The sequence below is a fragment of the Molossus molossus genome, unplaced genomic scaffold, assembly GCF_014108415.1.
Source record: "Molossus molossus isolate mMolMol1 unplaced genomic scaffold, mMolMol1.p scaffold_m16_p_13, whole genome shotgun sequence".
Taxonomy (NCBI): Eukaryota; Metazoa; Chordata; class Mammalia; order Chiroptera; family Molossidae; genus Molossus; species Molossus molossus.
Genome location: NW_023425348.1, coordinates 15,791,993 through 15,814,874, shown reverse-complemented (window position 1 = coordinate 15,814,874; position 22,882 = coordinate 15,791,993). Strand labels below are relative to the sequence as shown.

Sequence of the window (22,882 nt, the reverse complement as noted above, 5' to 3'; positions counted from 1 at the left end):
ACCAAGGTCAGAGAAAAAGGAAAGATGAAACAAAAACCCAGAATTTGACTTGTTCATTGTAAAAGAGCTTACTTAGTAAGTGACAGCAATTGATCTCAAATCTGGGTCTCTGTATGCAAAGTCTAGTCCTTTTTTCCAATACATTCTAATAAAAATTAAAATGTCAGGGTTTGAAGACTTTGACAGATGTGACTTTAATAACAAAAGAAAATAAAACTTATTATTATTTTAATAAGCAACCAATTAATTCAATAGTTATTATCATACTCTATCCCTGAATTGGTTCTCCAAAGAGCTTATGAGTTGTTCTGCCACTAAAGTAAAATAATCTCAATGTTTCCTCAATTTGTGGGAGAGAAAAAGGGAATGGATGGCTGTTTCTAAACACTGCATCCAAATTTTCCATAAAAATTGGTACCAATTACTGATTTTCTATAAACATTAGTAGACTACAAAATAAATGAAAGTAGGAGAATATTAAAGAAAAGAATTTAAACCTATTTATCATAAGTGTGCTTAGTTTGAAAGATGGCTTTAGTTTGTGGATGCATGTATTTGTAATTTTATCTCTCCTCTCTTCCACACACACACACACAATTTAGTCCTATCTTCTACTAAAAAAAAAAAAAAAGAAAAAAAAGTATTCATGTTTTGGAAGGCAAAATTAAGCAGAGCAGTATTTTATGTTACCTACAAAGACCACAGTGACTTTCAAGTGTTGCACTGCTTAAATTAATTTAAAAAATGTGCCCTGGTCGGTTTGGCTCAGCGGTTAGAGCGTCAGCCAGCGGTCCGGAGAGACCCGGGTTCGGTTCCCGCTAAGGGCGCGTACCTCGGCTGCAGTTTGTCCCCGGCCCTGGTCGGTTGTGCGGGTGGCAGCCACTCGATGTGTTCCTTTCACGCCGATGTTTCTCTCTCTCTCTCTGTTACTCTCTCTCCCTCCCACTCTACCTGAACAAAAAATGGAAAAATGTCCTCGGGTGAGGATAAAAAAAAAAAAAAAATTAATTTAAAAAATGTCACCATAAAAAACACCAAATAATTAGAAAGTAATAAAATTGTACTTTTAGAAGAATGTACCTGTCCATTAGCACATTACTACTATTGTTATTTTCTTATTAACAGTAATAGCTCTAAATTATTAAGTATCAGCCGTGTACTAGGCATTTTACATACATTTTCTAATCTGTTAACAAAACTTTGAAGTATTATTATTCCCATTTTACAGATGAAAAAATTGAAGCTCAAACTGATTAAGTAACTTGCCTGTTGTCACACAGCCCATAAGTGATGGACCCGAGACTAAAACCTAGTCTATGGAGCCAATGTCCTCAACTCCCTCATCTTCAGCACATTTCTGTGCCTCTTGCTCCTCCATCAGAATGTTTACCTTTGTAGATGCACAGTGATTTTATGTTTTCAATAAATGTTGCACTTCCTTTTATTATTAATAATGGTCTGCTACCAAATTGGTCTTTTCATCCTGATAGCATTTTTTTCTGCTAGCATTTTGTGGACATTATTTAATTAATTTCTGCCTGTCTTAACAGATAATTAACCACATTTAGTACTCACAATGATTTTGTAATTATTCAATAGTTGGCTTTCTCCCAACACATTAGAATATTTGAAAATGGCACTCAAAGTTTCAAAGAATAACTTTGATATGTTTACATAAAAAAAAAAAACCATTTCTATAAAACTAAACATAATCTCTATGCTGAAGCTTTTCATCTAGCCAATTTAATCACAGCACACAAAAATTTTTCTACTACCACCAAATTCCAGTATTATTATAGTCAGTGAAAGATTTTTTAAAATTTATCTTTATTGTTCAATGTATTACAGATGTTCCTCGTTTTCCCCTTGACCCCCCCTTCTCCCTACTCTCGCCCCCCCTCCTGCCTTTCCCCACACTGTTGTCTGTGTCCTTTGGTTATGCATTTATACATATAAGTTCTTTGGTTTATCTCTTCCCATCCCCACTCCTTTCTTTTGAGGTTTGTCAGTCTAACAACCAATTTGTACTTCTTAATCCCTTCCCTTTTTCATCCATTCCCCCAACCCTCCTCCCATCTGGCAACCAACAAAATGTTCTGTGTCTATGAGAATGTTTCTGTTCTGCCTGTTCATTTCGTTTGTAGATTCCATTGTCGGTAGATATGTATTCAGCCATTTTGTTTGTTCATATATTTTATCTTTTTCTTCAAGAAGACCCTTCAACATTTCATATAATAACGGTTTGGTGGTGATGAACTCCTTTAGCTATTCCTTGTGTGGGAAACTCTTTGTATGGCCATCGATTCTAAATGACAGCTTTGCAAGGTAGAGTAATCTTCATTGTAGGTTCTTGCTTTATATCACTCTGAATATTTCTTGCCACTCCCTTCTGGCCTGCAAAGTTTCTTTTGAGAAATCAGCTGACAGTCTTTTTTTTAATCCTCACCTGAGGACATTCTTCCAGTTTTTGTACAGGTAGAGTGGGATGGAGAGAGAGAAACATCTATGTGAAAGGGACACATTGAGTGGCCGCCACCAGCACAAACAACCAGGGCCAGGGACAAACCACAACAGAGATAAGCGCCCCCAGCGGGAACCGAACCTGGGTCTCTCTGGACCTCAAGCCAACCGCTGAGCCAAACCAGCCAGGGCTCAACTGACAGTCTTATGGGAACTCCCTTGTAGGTAACTAACTGCTTTTCTCTTGCTGCTTTTAAGATTCTCTCTGTCTTGAACCTTTTGCATTCTGACGATGATGTGTCTTGGTGTGGGCCTCTTGGGGTTCATCTTGTTTGGGACTCTCTGTGCTTCCTGGACTTGTATGGCTGTTTCCTTCACCAAGTTAGGGAAGTTTTCTGCGATTATTGTTTCAAATTGGTTTTCGATTTATTGTTCTCTCTCTTCTCCTTCTGGCACCCCTAAGATGCGAATGTTGGTACGCTTTAAATTGTCCCAGAGGCTCCTTAAACTATCCTCATTTTTTTGGATTCCTTTTTCTTTTTGCTGTTCTGATTGGGTGTTTTATGCTTCCTTATATTTCAAATCAATGATTTGCTTCTTGGCTTTACCCACTCTACTGTTGAATCTGTGGAAATTATTCTTTATTTCAGTTAGGCCTCCTTCATTTCTGACTGTGCATCCTTCATTTCTGACTGGTCCTCTTTTATGCTCTTAAGGCTCTCACTAAGTTCACTGAGGTTCTCACTAAGTTCACTGAGCAGTATTTTGAACTCTGCATCTGTTGGTTTGCTTATCTCTATTTCGGTTAGTTCTTTTCCTGGATTTTGTTCTGTTTTTTCATTTGGAATCTGTTTCTTTGTCTCCTCATTTTGGCTGCCTTCCTATATCTGTTTCTATGTATTACTTAATGAGAGGTATGGGGCTAGCTGAGACCAGATGCTTCTTGTTTGAAAGAATTTAGGAAAACCTGAGGCAGGATCCAAGACAGGCCAATCCTATGGTGAAGCAACTGGTAACAGCTTGGGTGGGCCTGAAAGTTGGGTGGGGCGGGGCCTCAGGGAATCACCAGGGCAGGGCAAACAGTGTGAGGCAAGTTGCTGGAGTCCCAGATATGATAGCTGTCTGCCACCCAGAGAAGGGCACACCAAAGGAACAAAGGCCTCTGATAGGACCTCTGTCCAGGAGAAAGTTGCCTCTCCAGCTCTCACTCCAATGCCAAACAGCTCAGTTCTTCCCCATATGTCTCTGGTGCCTTTCAAACTGCCTCCCCCATGCTGGAGCCTGGAGAGTACAGAGTCTGAGTTGGCCCTTTAAGAGGAGCTGCCTGGGGGCTCCAGCAACCTCAGCCTCCTCAGGTTCAGTTCCCACTGGTTTTACAGTCAGAAGTTATGGAGACTTATCTTCCTGGTACTGGAACCCTGAGCTGGGGCCTGGTGTGGGACGAGGACCCCTCAGTTCTCAGGGAGGACCTTCCCAGCCAAGGTATCCTCCTAATTTTTTTCCACCACACGTGGGTGTGGTACCAGCCCGTTGCAACTCTTCCCTTCCTACCAGTCTTGATGTGGCTGCTTCTTTAATTTCGTAGTTGTAGGACTTCCATTCAGCTTGATGTCAGGCGGTTTTGAATAATGGTTTTTCTGTAGTTTAGCTGTAACTTTGACGTGGTTGTGGGAGGACGTGATACTGCCGTTGATACTGCCGTTTACCTACACCGCCATCTTGACCGGAAGTCCAGTGAAGGATATTTTAGATCTCAGATTTCATCTGGGTATCAGAATTCACACATGCACGCAAATGGGATCATTCTTTCCTTTTAAGATTTTTGCCGCAAGTTTCAGATGGATGAGAGGTATCCAAAACCTTTAAACTATGAAGTGGACATGACTTGGACATGAAACTGAAGAGTAAAAAAAAGATAAACTTTCAATAGTAGGTGAAACAGAAGGAAAATTAGAGAACTTTTCATTATTATCTTAAAAAGCCATGTTAACACACTATCTGAAAAAGAGGCAACATTAAAAATTAGTCTTTAAATAGAGGAGAACAAGAAATAGAATTATGGTCATCTAAAATTTGGGAAATGGACTCTGGGAAGAAAGTACGATTTTTTCCCCTTTGTTAAGGCAGGAAAAAAAAATGCTTCAAAAAATAAGTATATGAATTATCGATCCTTCAAATGACAAGACATAATGATAATAGTTTGGAGTATGACTTGAGGGGAAAATATAATTGAATTTTATTGGATTCAGTAACTAAGGTTTCCCTCCATCTGCCTTAATTTTATGTGGTTTAAATACTTTAAATCCTTTATTTTCCTGTTTCATTTTTGAGATCGATTAGTACCAAAAGCTATTTATTTTATGCCACACAAAAAGCAAGCAACATTTTATCTTTAGTTTCACCATGCTACAAATGATTTGGTGTAAGAAGAGCATGAAATTCCGTAGTAAAATCAAAACAACATAGTACAGAAGAACAGAAAAATCACATTTCAAGGTACAAAATACTCCCTTTATAGATGTTATTATACTTCTTTTGGTTTCTCACACACTATAGTCCTTAGCTTCCAGAAAAGAATGTGCCATGAAATATAAATCTCATCAGCAGTCATAACTGTACTTAAACAATTTTCATTCTATGGCAATTTGGAAATGTGTAGACTTGGAAATACAATTCATTTCAGGAAGTGGTAGAAGCATAAGCTATTTGAATGAATCTCAGGCAACTGTGTCAATGTGCTTAGGAATTGGGTCTCCAACTGTCACATAGAGAAGAGAGAACATCTATCCTTATTTCAGTATTACAGGAACCTCTTTTTCAGGAAAGAAAATTGGTCAACAAAAGTGAGTAAAAGAAGGATTACAAAAACTTTTGGCTTGAAGATACCCTCTCCCCTCCAAAAACAAAATCCTCATAAACCTAAAACCCTCCCAGGAACTTGAGACACAACAAGTTTTCTGGTTTGTTACTTATTCAACAGCATTTCATTTAAACAACATAAAAAACTGGTCTTCAAGATATAACTCTGTAACCACCACAACAAGGATATGAAGACAAGGAGAAAAATTTACGTGGAAACACTGATTCACTAATCAATTCTTTCAAATATTTGCTGAGTGACTATGAACCAGGTCCGATGACAGGCTCTGAGTATATAGAAATTCCATTAGTACCAGACTCTGGACATGGTTCCTTAATCCCAGTCTCCAGCTACTGATCATGAATTTAACAACTATCGCACCTCGCAAACACCATGTACTATTGAAAAAAAAAAAAAAATCCACAAAACAGAGAACTTAATAAAAGTAGAAATAATAAACAGCCCAAAGACTTGCCACACAATTGATGAGATCTCTGCAATTTTTAGTATTTTTTTTTTCATTTTTGAAACTGGAATGAAAAAGGGCTCAAAAATTAAGATGTTGAACTGAGGGAGGATCATAAGATGCCATTAGCTCGTGAGAATAAAAACAGAAACCTCCCAAATTATAGGCAGAAGTTCTGTAGTAACAGGCTGGCTCCTTTTTTATAATAAACCTGGTTGTAATAGTAAGTAGGAAGAACTGAAAGTGGAGGGGGTGATAGGGTTATACAGGAAGAGGATCTCTTTTCCTCCTCTATAAGTAAGCTTTATTCATAAAGTTCATTTTATTTTTGCAATTTTTATTTATTTTTGTTACAGATATTTCTCCTTTTCCCCCCATTGACACTCTCCTTCCTATCCGCCCCTCATCCTCAGCATTGTTGTCTTTGTCCATTGGCTACGCATACATGCATGTAAGTTCTGTGGTTTATCTCTTCCCTCCATAAAGTCCATCTTAGAATTAAGCCTTAGATGCTTGCTCTCATGATGATATTTCTGACATTAGTAAAATTTCATAAGATCATATACACTAAACCAGTCTCTGACAATGCCTTAGACTCTTAAAGGGCCATAGCTACTTAAAAATGGATTCTGGTACTAGTTAACTATATATCCATTTAAGGAACATTCAGGGAAAGGCAATATTAGTATGGGGTCCTAAATTATAAATGATGAACCACAATTGTTTTATTCCTTGCTCTGGAAACACAAACAATTTCTATCATTTGTCATTCCTTCTTCAAAATGCTCCACTCTCATCCTCCACCTTTTTATTTATTGCTTCAGAGTTACCCTGTTGTAAGAGAATGCTTGATGGTTTGAGATAGGTAGGAACACCGCTGAACAATTGAAAACAAAGTCTGTACAGTAACAAAGATCTTGGTAAGAGTCCCAAGGCTGCTATTTGTAAGCTGTGGGGCTTTGGACAAATTATTTGACCCTTTTAAGTCTTAATTTTATCATTTGAAAAGTGAGGTAGCTCACTTATTTCAGAAGTTAAATTTTAGCATATACTGCAATATATACGAAGCATTTAGTGCAAGGCCCAAGTAATTAACTACTACTAGTTGTTATTAATGTTCTTGTTATTACTATTCCTAAGATTGATTACTGCTGCCCTCCTTCTTGACTACCATGTTTAAGATACCTGGATTATATACCAACTGAATTCTGTGTCAACACAAGATAGATTTTCTAAAAAGTCCCTTTAATTCTTTCTTAACTTACTAATGTTCATGCTGGTAATAAGTAGAATCCACAGCAATGCTATGCCCTCTCTGCAAGCAGTCCAGAGCCACATCTTCAGACAGGGCTGTGCTACCTAACACAATCCAAAGTGGATAGAGCACTCAAAGAAAATTTCAAGGGTATAAAAGAGAACTTTGTAATGAATTGCTTCTCTTGACTCTCAGCTATTACAGCAGATATTATCACCCATACAAGTAACCTTTCAGAACTGAGGATGATGACTTACATCACAGAGCAGATTTTCGCTCCACTAAATTAAAATCCTTTCAGTAATGTGACCCATGACCCATCTTTCACAGTTCTGATTGAATTATCCAAAAATACACTGTTTCCATGCAAAAGTAGTGCTTTTGCCTTTACTATTTACAATGGCTTGTGCTACAATTTTACTTCTGATGAATGGTTTCAAGAAGTTCAGCAGAGAAAATACCAATAGGCCTAGTTAAGTACAGTTACTCATGAATTGCCAGGGGCAGCTAAAAACTGGAACAGTCACAGAAGAAAATGATGCTTAATGGCTACAATGAAACCTCATAAAGAGAAATAAAGCTGCTGATTAAGTAACCCAAAGCAGTTACACAAGAGTCCCTTAAGTCCGCCAGGTGTGTAGCTATAAGTTCCAACAAGGAGGTAGCTAAAATTCTACTCCCAGTGATGCTGTAATTTATTTATTTATTTATTTTGCTATAAACTAGCTAAAATTCTTACTGCTCACTTTCTAAATCTTTAGGAGGAACATATTTACTGGAGTCACAGTACAAATTACAGAACTTTCAGAATTTGGTAGACGAAAATATGAGTCAAGGACAGATGTAATAGTGTGGAGGAAAAACAGGTAGGGAAGAAAAATGGCTGAGTCCTATATTACAAAGACTGAGTATGTATTTAAAACTATGGTGAGAGGTTGTTAATTTTAAACATCAAGAGCCAAAAACTACTTTCGGACAGAATTACTAAGACTAAATGCACTAAATAAATGAATTAAAATAAAATTGACACATTTTTTTAAATATAGTATGTGTAAAATATAGAATTATATTATAGATTTTTATGGAGTTTTCTTTTCACATGTAAAATTCTTTCTGGCACATTCCTTATTCATAATTTTGTGTCAAAAGTTTCTTTACCTCTTTCTGTCTTCATGAGGTAAAGCTTATTTCTAGACCCTAAAGTGAGTATTTCAAGTATTCTTTAGGGTCATCCAATTCTTCTCCATATACTTTCATAGAAATAACAAAATTAGAAGTGATAGCTTCAAGGGAAACATAATTACAGTTGTCCGAGGTAAAACCTTATGTTAGAAGAACTAAGAATTGTCATTATAAGTAGGTAATACACTTAATAAGGAAAAAAAAAAAATTCAAAACCAATAATGTGTTCAGTTAGAGCAATTAAGATAAAAGAATCTGTGCAGGATTAATAATATATTTAATTTTTGAAATAAAACGTTAGTAACCATTGGGAAATAAGTGAACAAAAAGGAAACTTTATCATCAAGCAATAAACCTCATTTATCAGCCAAAAAAATTATAAATTAAAATTCTACCTTTCAAACAGAAAGAAATAATTTTATTCCCATGCCTTACCAATATGCACAGAGCCAGGTGATCTCTCTGATCATCTGCAATTAACTCACATTTATTCTCCCTTGTTTATTCAGTAGGGGAAAATGCAGTCCAAACTGGTGATTAATAATCACAGATGGACTAGGTAATGCCAGACTCAGGATTCAAATGCAGTCATCCCACCATACTCTTTCCACCAAACATTATGCCAAATGTTAAAACTTGCCGCCTAAAAAATATTCATCTGTTTTCTAAGCATTAGTAGCTTGCTGCATCCTTGATTTGAGCACCGGTATTTGTCTTATGTATGCTACTGCAATAAACATACTAATTCCAAAGTGCTCACAAATATGAAAGTTTCTCTAATTCAATATATAAATACTTATATTTGGGTAAATAATAACTTCACTGAGAAAAATATATTAAGAAATTAATCATATTTGTGTCAAGAAGCATTTACATTAGAATTGAATACAGAGAAGACTATTTTAGTTATTCACTTGTTGTTTATTCAGGCTACATACTTTCAACCTCCAATATGAAAGGCATACCATGGGTCACCTTGTGCAGGATAAGCCTAGTTTATATTAAAAAAAAAACTTAATGTCCATTTTAGTTATAGAGATACTACTTCAAAACCATCAGTAGACAACGTTCTCGCGATTTCTCTCCCAACTATGCACAAAACTGCTCTATTCAACCTTGCTGTAAGACAATCACACTGATGGTTCCCCTATGTTCACAGCAGCACTATTTACAATAGCTAAGATCTTGAAACAGCCCAAGTGTCCATCAGTAGATGAGTGGATAAAAAGGCTGTGGTACATATACACAATGGAGTACTACACAGCTGTAAGAAAGAAAGATCTCTTATCCTTTGAGACGACATGGAGGGACCTGGAGAGTATTATGCTAAGTGAAACAAGCCAAGCAGAGAAAGATAAATATCACATGATTATCACTTAGTTGTGGAATATAATGAACTAAACAAACTGATGAACTAAACTGACCCAGACACATAGAGATGGGGTACAAACTGACAAAACTCAGAGGGGAGCCTGGGGGGAGAGAGATAAACCACAGAACTTACATGCATGTATGCATGACCAATGGACATAAACAACAAAGTTGGGGATGGGGGGGGAGGGTGTCAATGGGGGAAAAAAGAGAAAAATCTGTAACAAAAACAAATAAAAAACTTTAAAAAAATCATATGCTACATTTTAACAATGGTCCAACCAAAATGGATTAGCGAAAAAATAAGTGGAAATGGAAAAGTGTAGTACCTTTCATGTAACAAATAGAGAAAATAAGAGTATGCATTTCATATAACTCCTATTTATATAAAGAAACTGGAAGGATACATCAATAATTAATAAAAATAGTTACCTATGGGGTGGAGATATGAATAAGAATGAGAGGTATAGGCAGAAGCAAGACTTTTTTGTGATCTTGATTTTGTAACAATATGAATATACTATTCATTTCAAAAATTTTAATGTAAAAAAAGAGGTCTCAAAAACCTTTTGTGCAATGACAGAATATCTGTAGTTAAGTATGATTTAATTATAATCTTTCTGAGGACAGGGGAACCCAGGTACTTTAAGCAGTCAATCTTCACAGCCTAGAGCAGAGCCTAGCACACAAATGTGTAATAAATGTACGATTAGTCGATTTGAAATTAAGTTTCTAAAGGATTCAGAAATAATATTCTACCACCTGGATATAGTAGCAACTTCCATACAGGATGAAAGGGAAGATAAAAAAAAGAGGGGGAAATATTATTTTATGTAAATTCTTCTTATTTTTTTTACTGCTGTCTACACTTTAAAAATAAAAGATAAAATCTTCTTATGCACAATCTTCCTCTAGATAAATACGCGAAGACTATGAGTTGAAACAGGACAAGCCACTGACACTGTTACTATTATTAAAAATTTTAGTAACAGCCCTGGCCAGTTTGGCTCAGTTACACTGTTGGCCTGCGGTCCAGAGAGACCTGGGATTGGTTCCCACTTAGGGCACGTACCTCGGTTGCAATTTGTCCCCAGCCCTGGTTGGTTGTGCGGGTGGCAGCCACTCAATGTGTCCCTTTCATGGTCGATGTCTCTCTCTCTCTCCCTCCCACTCTATCTGAACAAAAAAATGGAAAAAAATGTCCTCGGGTGAGGATAAAAAAACAAATTTTAGTAACAAATTATTAACTCCAAATTTTGATTTAAACTACTCTACAAAAAGCAGCAATGTAGGAAATGTTTAGTTCTCTCAATAACATAAATACCTAAGAAGTTCAAACAGTGCATTTCAGGTTCATTAGTTCTATTTCTGAAATAATTTTCTCACAATTCATTTCTATCCCTGAAGGATCTTCAATATCTACTTTTTCTTATTCATCAAATGAAGTGGCATCAAATCTTAAAGAAATGAGAATTTCTGCTCTTTTAAAAAATATTTTACTGGGCCATTAAATGGTTACAAAAGCTAACAGGAGTCAAAAGCTACCTTTCTCAGGATACAGAAAATAATGTCCTCATTGAAATACTTAACAGTTTCTTAATATAGAACTTAATATTATAGCAGTGATTCTTGGATATGCTGTTGTATTACTCTGAAATCATTCACTATCTCAGGAGTATGCACAGAAATTTCTTTAAAAATGTAAATTTGTTTTTATTCAATTAATTAAATCATTTATCTAGTAAAATGTCCACTTTTATGGAAATTAAGTAGTGTGAAAGGACAGCAGTATCATGAGCTTTCAGAATGGAATAACGCATTTCAAGGATTAGAGAAAACTGCCAAGTTCAATGCCAACTTCTTATATAAAATCACTTCCTCTTATAAGGTTTCCCGTTTTTAAAAATAAGTTTAATCTTATATCCATTACTAAGAAATTACTATTAAAAAAAATGTAACTATTTACTTGAAGCTTAACACAATACTAATGTCACTCACTAGGATGACTGATGAAACTAACTGTGGTATATCCAGAACATGGACCACTACTCAGTAAAAGAAAAATGAAGTACTGATACTCACAAATTGGGTGAATCCACAGAAAATTATACTGAGTGAAAAAGGTCATCCCCAAAAGGCTGCATACTATCAAGTTTCACTTATATAACATCCCTGAAGTCACAAACTATAGAAATGAAGCCTTATGGATCCCTCTTCATTACTTCTAATGACTACACGTAAAACAACGAATACCTCAAAGTTAAAACTTTAATTTTCAAAAATCACTAATAGGAGGATTCCAAAACGGCGGAAGAGTGAATGGAAACTACAAAGACCGTCTCCCAAGACCAAACTGGAATTACAACTAAAACACAGACAAATCAACGAGAAACAGCAACAGAAAAGCAGCTTCCGAGGATCATATAACCAGGGACATTGACTCGATCCTGGTAGCATTGCACAGGCGCAAGAGGGGGGCTGGGAGCCCATAGACAGCAGCAGCCTTAGCAGTGAGCAGCACCCTCAGGTTAAACTACCAAGCGGCTCCACAGCGCAGAACCAGGAGAGACGATAAAACAGCCACAGCCACTCAACTTGGGCTCCGGCAGAGGGAGGGCAGACAGGACCGGAACGGTGTGGGGACACTCGGAATTTGGAGGGGGCTCAGAGCTTTTGCTGAGTTTCAGCCACGCAGGACGGTGGCCATCTTGCTCATTCCCAGGGCTCTAGGGAGAGGCAACGGCCCCTCCCTCACAGCTTCAACCCCACCCTGTGGGCCATTGAAATGCAAACCGAGGCTCACTAACAACCAGCATCTGCCCCACCCTCAGGAAATCCCCTTACTCTGACCACCTGAGGTAGTGTTTCATTCAACTGACAACCCAAAACTCTTCAAGTAATGGCTGCTGATAGCCTCCAGAAAAAAAGCTAGAGGATAACTGTACGATTCCTGGGCTAGCAACTCGAACCAGGGAAGTAAGACTCGACAGTGGTGTTTAACCAGGGTCCGGCCTCACTCATCCAAACCCAGGACAGGGAGCCACAAATAGCAGAACACCAACGCCTACAGGAAAAATTTGACAGGATCCAAAGCCCATTGTGATAGGCAAAATGGTGAAACACAGAAACAACAGCCAAATAAAAAAATAAGAGACCTCTACTGAAGATGAGATAAATATGGAGCAGGAAGACAAGTTAACAAAGCTAGAATTCAGAGCCATGATCTTGAGGAAGCTCGACAGCACGAGTAAGGTCACAGAGATGTTGAAAATCAACCAACTGGAAATTAAAAACCACCAAGAAAAAATCAAGAATGACATATCAGAAATAAGGAACACACCGGAAGGTCTAAACAGCAGAGAAGAGAAAGTGGAGGACCGGATTAATGAATTAGAAGACACGGTGGAAAAAATCAACAAATCAGAACACCAAAAGGAAAAAAACAGTTAAAAAAACAGGAAGACAGCTTAAGAAAACTGTGGCACAACTGGAAACATAATAATATTCGCATCATAGGAGTACCCGAAGAAGAAGAAAATGAGCAAGGATTAAAGAATATATTTGAAGAAATAGTGACAGAAAACTTCCCTAATATGATGAAGAAAGAAGGCATTCAAGTTCAGGAAGCACAGAGAGCTCCAAGTAAGAAGAACCCAAACAGGCCCACACCAAGACACACAGTATTTAAAATGCCAAAACTTAAAGACAAAGAGAGAATCCTAAAAGCAGCAAGAGATAAGCCACAAGTTACCTACAAAGGAACCCCCATAAGGCTATCAGCTGACTTCTCACAAGAAACACTACAGGCCAGAAGGGAATAGCATGAAGTAATCAAGGTAATAAAAAACAAGGACGTGAATCCAAGACTACTATAACCAGCAAGGCTATGATTCAAAACAGAAGGTCAAATAAAGAGCTTCCCAGACAAAAAAAGGATAAGGGAATACATTAGCACCAAAACAGTACTGCAAGAAATGTTAAAATGACTCCTGTAATTAGTAGAAGAAATAGAAAGAAAAATATAACCACACTAAACAAAAATGGCAATAAATAATTACATATCAATAATCACCTTAAATGTAAATGGACTGAATGCTCCGATAAAAAGACACAGAGTAGCTGATTGCATAAGAAAGCTTGACTCATCTATGTGTTGTTTACAAGAGACCCACCTCACAACAAACTCACATAGGTTGAAAGTAAAGGGATGGAAAAAAATCTTCCAAGCAAATGGAAAGCAAAAAATAGCGGGGGTGGCAATACTCATATCAGTTCAAGTGGATTTCAAAATGAAGGCCATAAACATACATACACCCAATATAGGAGCACCAAAATATATGTATTAAAAATCTTCTGGAGACATCAAAGGAGAAATCGACAGCAATACAATCATAGCAGGGGACTTCAACAACCCACTGACACCAATGGATAGATCCTCTAGACAAAAAATTAGCAAGGAAACAGAGACCCAAAATGAAGCACTAGACCAAATGGATTTAATAGCTATCTACAGAGAATGACACCCCAAAACTATAGAATTCATATTCTTCTCAAGTGCACATGGGACATTCTCAAAGATAGACCACATAATAGGACACAAATTAAATCCCTACAAGTTCAAGAAGATTGAAATCATATCAAGCATCCTCTCAGATCACAATAAATTGAAACTAGAAATCAATTGCAAAAAAAAACTTGCAAACACATTTGAACACATGGAGGCTAAATAGCATGTTATTAAACAATGAATGGGTGACCATAAAGATCAAGGAAGAAATTAAAAAGTTCCAGGAAACCAATAAAAATGAACACACAACAACACAAAAACTATGAGACAGAGCGAAAGCAGATCTAAGAGGGAAGTTCATATCACTATAGGCCTACCTAAAGAAAAAAGAAAAATTTCTAATTGACTGTCTAAGCTCACAACTTAAAGAATTAGAAAGCAAAAAACAAAAACAAAACAAAAACAAAAAAAAGAAAGAAAACTACAGAGCAAGTAGAAAGAAGGAAATAGTAAAGATCAGGGCAGAAATAAATGACATGGAGACCAAAAAAAAAAAAAAAAACACCTCAAAGGATCAATGAAACAAAGAGCTGGTTTATCAAAAACATAAACAAGATTGATGGACCCTTAGCTAGACTCACCAAGAAACAAAGAGAGAGAACCCAAATACACAAAATCAGAAATGAAAGAGGAGAAGTAACAACGGACACCACAGAAATACAAAAGATCATTAACAGCTACTATGAACAATTATATGGCAACAAATTCGACAATCTAAGCGAAATGGACAAATTTCTAGAAACACAGTCTCCCAAAACTGGACCGGTAAGAGATAGAAAACTTGGACAGACCAATAACAACTAAGGAAATTGAAGAGGTAATCAAGACTCTCCCAGCAAACAAAAGCCCAGGCCCGGATGGCTTCACCGGGGAGTTTTACCGAACATTCAAAAAAGAACTAACACACATTCTCCTCAAACTATTTTTAAAAATTCAAAAATAAAGAACACTTTCAAACTCGTTTTATGAAGCCAGCATAATTCTAATTCCAAAACCAGAAAAAGACACTACAAAGAAAGAAAACTACAGGACAATATCCCTGATGAACATAGACGCCAAAATCCTGAACAAAATACTAGCAAATCGGATCCAGCAATACATCAAAAAAATTATTCACCATGACCAAGTGGGATTCATTCCAGGGATGCAAGGCTGGTACAATATTCGCAAATCAATAAATGTGACACACCACATAAACAAAATGAAGAATAAAAACCACATGATCATATCAATAGATGCTGAAAAAGCATTCGACAAAATCCAGCATCCATTTCTGATAAAAACACTCAGCAACGTGGGAATTGAGGGATCATATCTCGACATAATAAAGACCATATATGAAAGATCTACAGCCAACATCATACTCAATAGGCACAAACTAAAAACATTTCCCTTAAAAACAGGAACAAGAAAGGGATGCCCACTTTTCCCACTCTTATTTAACATAGTACTGAAAGTCTTAGCCACAGCAATCAGACATGAAGTAAAAATCAAAGGAATCCAAATTGGAAAAGAGGAAGTGAAACTGTCATTATTTGCAGATGACATGATATTATACATAGAAAACCCTAAAGACTCCATCAAAAATCTACTAGACTTAATACATGAATTTGGCAAAGTAGCAGGATACAAAATTATCATGAAGAAATCGATGGCATTCTTATACACCAGTGATGAACTCACAGACAGAGAAACTGAAAAAACAATCCCATTTACCATTGTGGCAAAAAAAATTAAGATACCTAGGAATAAACATAACCAAAGAAATAAAGAACCTATTTGCAGAAAACTACAGGTCATTGAAAAAAAAAAAAAATAGAGGAGGATATAAAAAAATGGAAGCATATACCTTGTTCATGAATTGGAAGAATTAACATCATTAAAATGTCCATACTACCCAAAGCAATCTACAGATTCAATGCAATCCCCATCAAAATACCAACAACATATTTCACAGAACTAGAACAAATACTTCAAAAGTTCATATGGAACCAAAAAAGACCTCAAATACCCATAGCAATCTTGAAAAAGAAGGACAAAACAGGTGGGATCACAATACCAGATATCAGTTTATACTACAAAGCGACTGTAATCAAAACAGCCTGGTCCTGGCACAAGAACAGGCATATAGACCAGTGGTACAGAATAGAGAACCCAGAAATGGACCCAAGGCAATATGCTCAATTAATATTTGACAAAGGTGGCAAGAGCATACAGTGGAGTAAAGGGAGCCTCTTTAAAAAATGGTGTTGGGAAAATTTGACAGCTACATGCAAAAAAATTAAGCTAGACCATCAACTTACACCATACACGAAAATAAACTCAAAATGGATAAAAGACTTAAATGTGACCCGTGAATCTATAAAAATTTTAGAAAAAAATGTAGGCAACAAAATTTCGGACATCATACGCAGCAGAATTTTCACTGATACATCACCTAAGACAACAGTAATGAATAAAAAAATGAATACATAGGACTACATCAAACTCAAAAGCTTCTGAACAGCAAAAGAAACAACCATCAAAATGGAAAGGCAGCCCACTGTATGGAAGAATATCATTGCCAATGATACATCAGATAAGGGGTTAATTTCCAAAATATATAGAGTGCTCATACAACTCAACCAAAGAAAGACAAAGAACCCAATTAAAAAATGGGCAGAGGAGCTGAACAGACACCTCTCCACCAAACAGGACATACAAATGGCCAAAAGACATATGAAGAAATGCTCAACATCACTAATCATCAGAGAGATGCAAATTAAAACACCAATGAGGTATCACCTCACACCTATCAGAATGGCCGCCATCAACAAATTGTCAAACAAGTGTTGACGAGGGTGTGGAGAAAAGGGGACTCCAGTACACTGCTGGTGAGAATGCAGACTGATGCAGCTACTATGGAAAACAATATGGTGTTACCTCAAAAAATTAAAAATTGAACTGCCATTTGACCCAGTGATCCCACTTCTAGGAATATACCCTAAGAATCCTGCAACACCAATCAGAAAGAATATATGTACCCCCATGTTCGTAGCAGCACTATTTACAATAACTAAGATCTGGAAACAGCCCAAGTGTCCATCAGTAGATGAATGGATAACAAAGCTGTGGTAAATATACACAATGGAGTACTATGCAGCTGTAAGAAAGAAAGATCTCTTATCCTTTGAGACGACATGGAGGGACCTGGAAAGTATTATCCTAAGTGAAACAAGCCAAGCAGAAAAAGACAAATACCACATGATCTCATTTATTTATGGAATATAATGAACATAACAGTCTGAGGAATAGGGTAGACCCAGAAACATGGAAGTAGAGTACAGACTGACAACCCTCAGAAGACGTGGTTGTGGGGGGAGAAAAGAGATAAACCACAGAAGTTATATGCATGTATGCATAACCAATGGACATGGACAACAAAGCCGGAGACGGTGCCAGGGATATGGGGAGGAGGGTGTCAATGGGGTAAAAAAGGAGAAATATCTGTAATAAAAATAAAATAATAAAAATAATAAATAAATAAATAATATAAATAAATAATAATTAATATTATTTGGGTCACCACAACCAAAAGCAAATTTAGGTGGCATTCTCAGAAACTAGTCTCCACCAATCAATAAAAGAAGTAATAGATAAAATGCCAAAATAGGCACAGGGGGAAAAAAAGTGTCAGAGAAAACAATAAGGTAATATGATTTAATGTGTATTTAATAAATATCTAGATATGTATAGGAACATATTAAATTTTACTCAGTATAATTCATGACAGAAAAGGCTTACCCGATGCTTTGCCTTAATTTTCTTCCTATATTCTTCTTTGTCAAATTTGTCCTCTTCCTGAAGCCTTTCCTTTGCTTTATCTAAGTTGATGCCACCAGTATCATCCTGTTCCTCAGTACCCTCTGAGACAGACTTCTGCATCTGTGGCCACTGCTGAACCAGCTGCAGACAGAAAAAAGAGTCAGTATGGGACAGGAGACAGGGAACATCAAGAGAAAACCACTTCCCTTTGTATGATGATTCTGAAACGGTGTATATACACACTTTCTGCCTTACTACCTATATTTCTTAAACTTTCTAACAAGCTTTATAATTAAAGTGAGCAAGAAACAGAAAAGGTTGTCCCAGTTAGGAGAAAGCAATGCTTCCATAACCCAACAAGAGCAACATTAAAGGAAAATTTCATATATTAATTTGGAGGAGAAGGTAGTCAGCTCAACATCATTTCAAACAGTGTTCTCGGTATGCTCTATTCCACCAACCTGACTCCAAATGTGCACAGGGTCACAGCCAGGCTGACTCGAGAGCCCCTCTCCCAGCCAGCGCCAGGGCACCTTGTGTACCTCCAATACTTCTCTCACTGTACTGGGTTGTTTTACTTTCCTGGTTTTCTGACTAGAATTGATCTCCTTGAAGGCAGTCATATGTCTTGTTCATGTATTCTCAGAACCCAACACAGCATCTGGCACACTTTAGGTGCTCAAAATTGATTGACGGATCACGTATCAGCTGGTACACTTAAAGAGTGAAATAACTAAGCATAAAGGAGAAAATAAGTTTGGGTTTCACAGGTCTGCTCAAATCTACATGGTATTTTTTTTTTAAGATATTTTATTTATTTTGAGAAAGAAACATCAATGTGAGAACTACACATTGACTGGTGCCTCCTGCATGCCCTCTACTGGGGATCAAGCCACAACCCAGCCATGTGCCCTGATGGGGAATCGAACCAGCAACCTTTTGGTATACAGGAAGACAGCCAAGCAACTGAGCCACACTGGCCAGGGCAGATCTGCATTATTTTATACATACAGTATATGGTTGGGAACGAGGCGACACAGCAGTCAGGGCACTGATTTGGGAGTTGGGAGACCTGGCTCAATATCCTGGCTTTCTCACTAGCCCACTGAATAACCCTGAATAAATGACTTACTCTCCGGATCCTTGTCTGAAAAATAAGGTTTGTTTGACTCAACAATCATCCAGGCCTGACACTGTAAAACTCTAGACAATTTAGACAAAAACAATTCTCTTATTTTACTAATAAGTGGTTTACCAGGAGGATTTAAGTAGCTGACATTGTTTTGACAGCCTGCTAATTAACCAGCATGCAAATGGAAGTTGTAGGCATACACAGCACAGGTATTAATGTCTCTTCTCCCTCTTATCACCACCAGTCATTCTTCAAGATAAGATTCCTACAGAGCCTCGACTTCGGGCAACAAATGGGGGCAGCAAATGTGCTGCCATTGAATAAGCAGCAGTGAGAGGGATGGGCCGTGGCAGTAAGAATGCTACCCCCTTCTCTGACTCTTCGCCTTTTTTTATCTCAGAGTGAAAAAAAAAAAAAAAAAATCCATCCCGCTGTGGGCTGCACAAATAGCAGCATTTAGTTCGGAATTTTAGATCAGAATTTTCAGTGTGCTCACAGCCACACAGAGCTCCTAGCAGCAATAAGTTTGCATTGAAACATTTTACAGTTAAAGATTTATATCAACCTTGAAGCTAATTGGTATAATCTGTGCAGTTAAACTTAGCACAGTAAGGAACCTTGTTATACTAACAGCGCGAATCCTGTTTTACAGTAAGCATCTGATATAATATAACTATGTTCTAGTTTGGCCTGCTTCTCGGGTGCTGACCTCTTTTTAGTAATTTCATAAATATCCATTACTTATCAATTATATAGGCTTCCCTGCAATTACCGACAACTTTGAACTGCACTTCATTTTGTTGGTGTTCATATGATTTATACACCATGTCACTCCATATTATTAGTACAAATCTGCGCTTCTGAAACAAAGCCCCCTTCCCCAAAAAACACCCAAATGTTTCTTAACTTCAAAATTAAAAGGAAATATATGTCACTGGATACAGACTACTTAGGCAGCATATTAACATGATGAAATATCTGATGTGCTATATTACAGTCAGTATAAAAAGCTCTGTTATTTTATTGGAGTATTAGACAATGGTTCATTCACTCAACAAACATTTTTGAGGGTTTACTACATGTTAGGCACTGTTTTAAGTGCTGAGGACAGCATAGTGAGCAAAGCCAACAAATACTTTCCCCTCCATTTCTTCCACTGTGGAAGATATTAACAACCACCAAATGAATATAGAATGTATAAGTGCTATGGAAAAAATTAAAAGATGGCAAAGAAAATTAGATTATGTAAGTGTGGAGTGCTGTGTGCTGTGTTAGGATGAAGAGGGAAACCTGTAGGCTGGTGAGAGTAAAACCAAGACGATATTCAAAAGAGCTTGCGATGACCATTACTCCTTAGGTAGTCACTTGACTTTCTAGGTAGCTCCCTCTTTAAAAACAAAGATAATATTAATATGTAATAGTGACCTTTCCACAGCAATCTGTGAGTGGTAACCCTTCCCTACTCTATGGGTATATATTTATATTAAGACCAAGGTAATGATGAGAAGAAAGCAGGCACCCATGTGTCTGAGATTATTTTAAAACAGAGAATTACTTCCCACAGCAGGCCAGCAAGTAAGAAACATGCCAATACAGCATGTAAAATTCAGGAACTACAAAGCAGAGGCTTCTTAGAGTTCAGCAAACAAAGCTGTGTCAAGTAGCTGTTACTACTTGTGCTTATCCCCATAGAACATGCTGATGGACACCATGACAAGAAAATCTAGTCTTTCAAGCAGAATTTACGAAGCTCAAAACTAACTCTATTATCACCAAGAAGTATCTTAATGTCCTGTTAACAGAACATTCTTGCCTACAGGTGCACAATTGAGGGAATGCCTTTGGTAACAGTGAAAGGAACTGCCTAGCGTATTTTAGAGAAACATATTTTTTCTCATTAGTAAATGGTAATTAGCAGGACAGTCAAACTCTTTATAATATTGGAACATAAAGTCCTCACTTAACATACTCAATAGCTTCTGGACATTAAGTAAACTAACCTATGTTGAAAACAATTTTACCACAGGCTAATTGATATGAACAAAAGTTAAGTTGCTAGATTATCTCATCAACATTATAATGAAAGGACTCTATCTGAGGACCTGCTGAACCTCAGAAGTGAAACATTTAAGAATCTTACCTCTCCTTCATCAGTAAATGTTATTTTCTTATTCACTTTGAAATTTCTCTTCATTACTTTTTTCGCTTCTGCGACTTTCGTCACTTTTTTCTTGACACTGGATTTAGAAGATTCTTTCTTCTGTATGAGAATAATGATAAAAAAGAAACACAGATGATTAAGTAAATGGCTGCTTTATATTAACAATTTAATTCTGGCAATACACTTTCCAAAATTAAGTACATTTACTGCTCAATGGCTAATGAGAGGCATCAAAAATACAGTCCAGAAATAAAATCGTTAGACTTATTAACTAATGACTCCCCCCATGCCAAAAGGGTTTAAGTGTAAATAAGATGAATGTCACATAACCTTTAAATTTTATTCTACTACTAAAACTATGCTATCCTGATAATGTTGAAGCACCAGAAACTACATGATAATGTGATAAATGGACACTTAAATAAAGCTATCTTTCAGTTAAAAAATAGAGCACATTTTTTAAATAGATCTAATTTCCAAGTGCAAACGAACTTTTAGGCTACAGAAATGTTTACTCGAAAAGCAAAAATTACTGCAATACATTGCCACTCAACATTCTTCCTGTCATTATAGTAATTTCCTATATGACCACTGGAAAACACCCTGTGATAACTAAGCTATGACCAAAGGTGAGAAGGAATAAGAAAACTTTAACAGGGATACACTGGTCAGCACCTAGCTAATGTTCTAAAACCACTAGAGCAAGATATTAAGATTACAAAGCCACTGCTTACCTATGCTAAGTAAATGCTGAGTGAACTACCTGAAATAGGAAGATGTAAGTCATATCATAGCCTGCTTTGATGAGTGACAAGAAATAATCCCTTCAAGAAGAATTTGGATTATTTTCCTTAAAATAAATCCAGTAGTATCAGTGGTGGTACTTAATACACTAATCTAAGGCAGCCTCCATTAGAAGAGTGGACAGAACAAGTAGAAGTTAAGAAAATGGTGTAGTTAAGAAAACAGATCTGAATTCAAGCTCTACCACTTAGGAGCAAGTTACTTAAATTTCTGGGCTTGGGGTAAACTGAGGATAATAATACCTATCACATAGGGTTGTTGGGAGGCTTTAATAATATATGTAAAACATACAAAATATAAGTGTTAGATAAACCTCAAATACCACTAATATACATTAATTTCATGCTACCTAAAGGAAATTATACCAACTGCACAGAAACATAATTTGCAAAATCTCAGACTCTGAGTTCCCTAGTTGTTTTTTCTTTCTCTCTGTACCATAAGGAACCACCAAAGGAAAAATTGGAAAAGAGGACTGACTGATCTAGGACAGGAGAATTATCAGAAGCTTCAAGATGTACATCAATCACAACTGCTACATTATGGTAATAAATATGCACCAAAAAACACCAAATTTATTTAAATGGGATCTGTGATCTCCTCCTCCAAGCCACTGAAAGAAGGACCAGAAATGGCAACATGGGTGAAAAGATACATATTATCTTTCCCTGACAGCCATGGCTATACCCTAGAATTATCCTTCCCTCAAATATTCACCAAGTGTCATCAACACAAAAGACACATCATGGTACATACTGGGGCCCTAGTAGTAAAAAAAAAGAAAAAGAAAAAGAGGTGGTGCCCAGCTGGTGTGGCTCAG

At 36.8% G+C, this 22,882-nt stretch overlaps 1 protein-coding gene across 1 annotated transcript in view; it reads right to left on the bottom strand.

Annotated features, from left to right (window-relative positions):
- The window catches only part of DDX10 (DEAD-box helicase 10), a 353,565-nt gene that overhangs the window by 110,595 nt on the left and 220,088 nt on the right, over positions 1 to 22,882 (bottom strand). Inside the window, exons 14-15 of the mRNA XM_036258174.1 lie at positions 21,238 to 21,357; positions 17,945 to 18,106 (exon numbers count right to left, since the gene is read on the bottom strand). Of these exons, the coding sequence (XP_036114067.1) occupies positions 17,945 to 18,106; positions 21,238 to 21,357 (282 nt within the window). The remainder of the gene's footprint in view (positions 1 to 17,944; positions 18,107 to 21,237; positions 21,358 to 22,882) is intronic.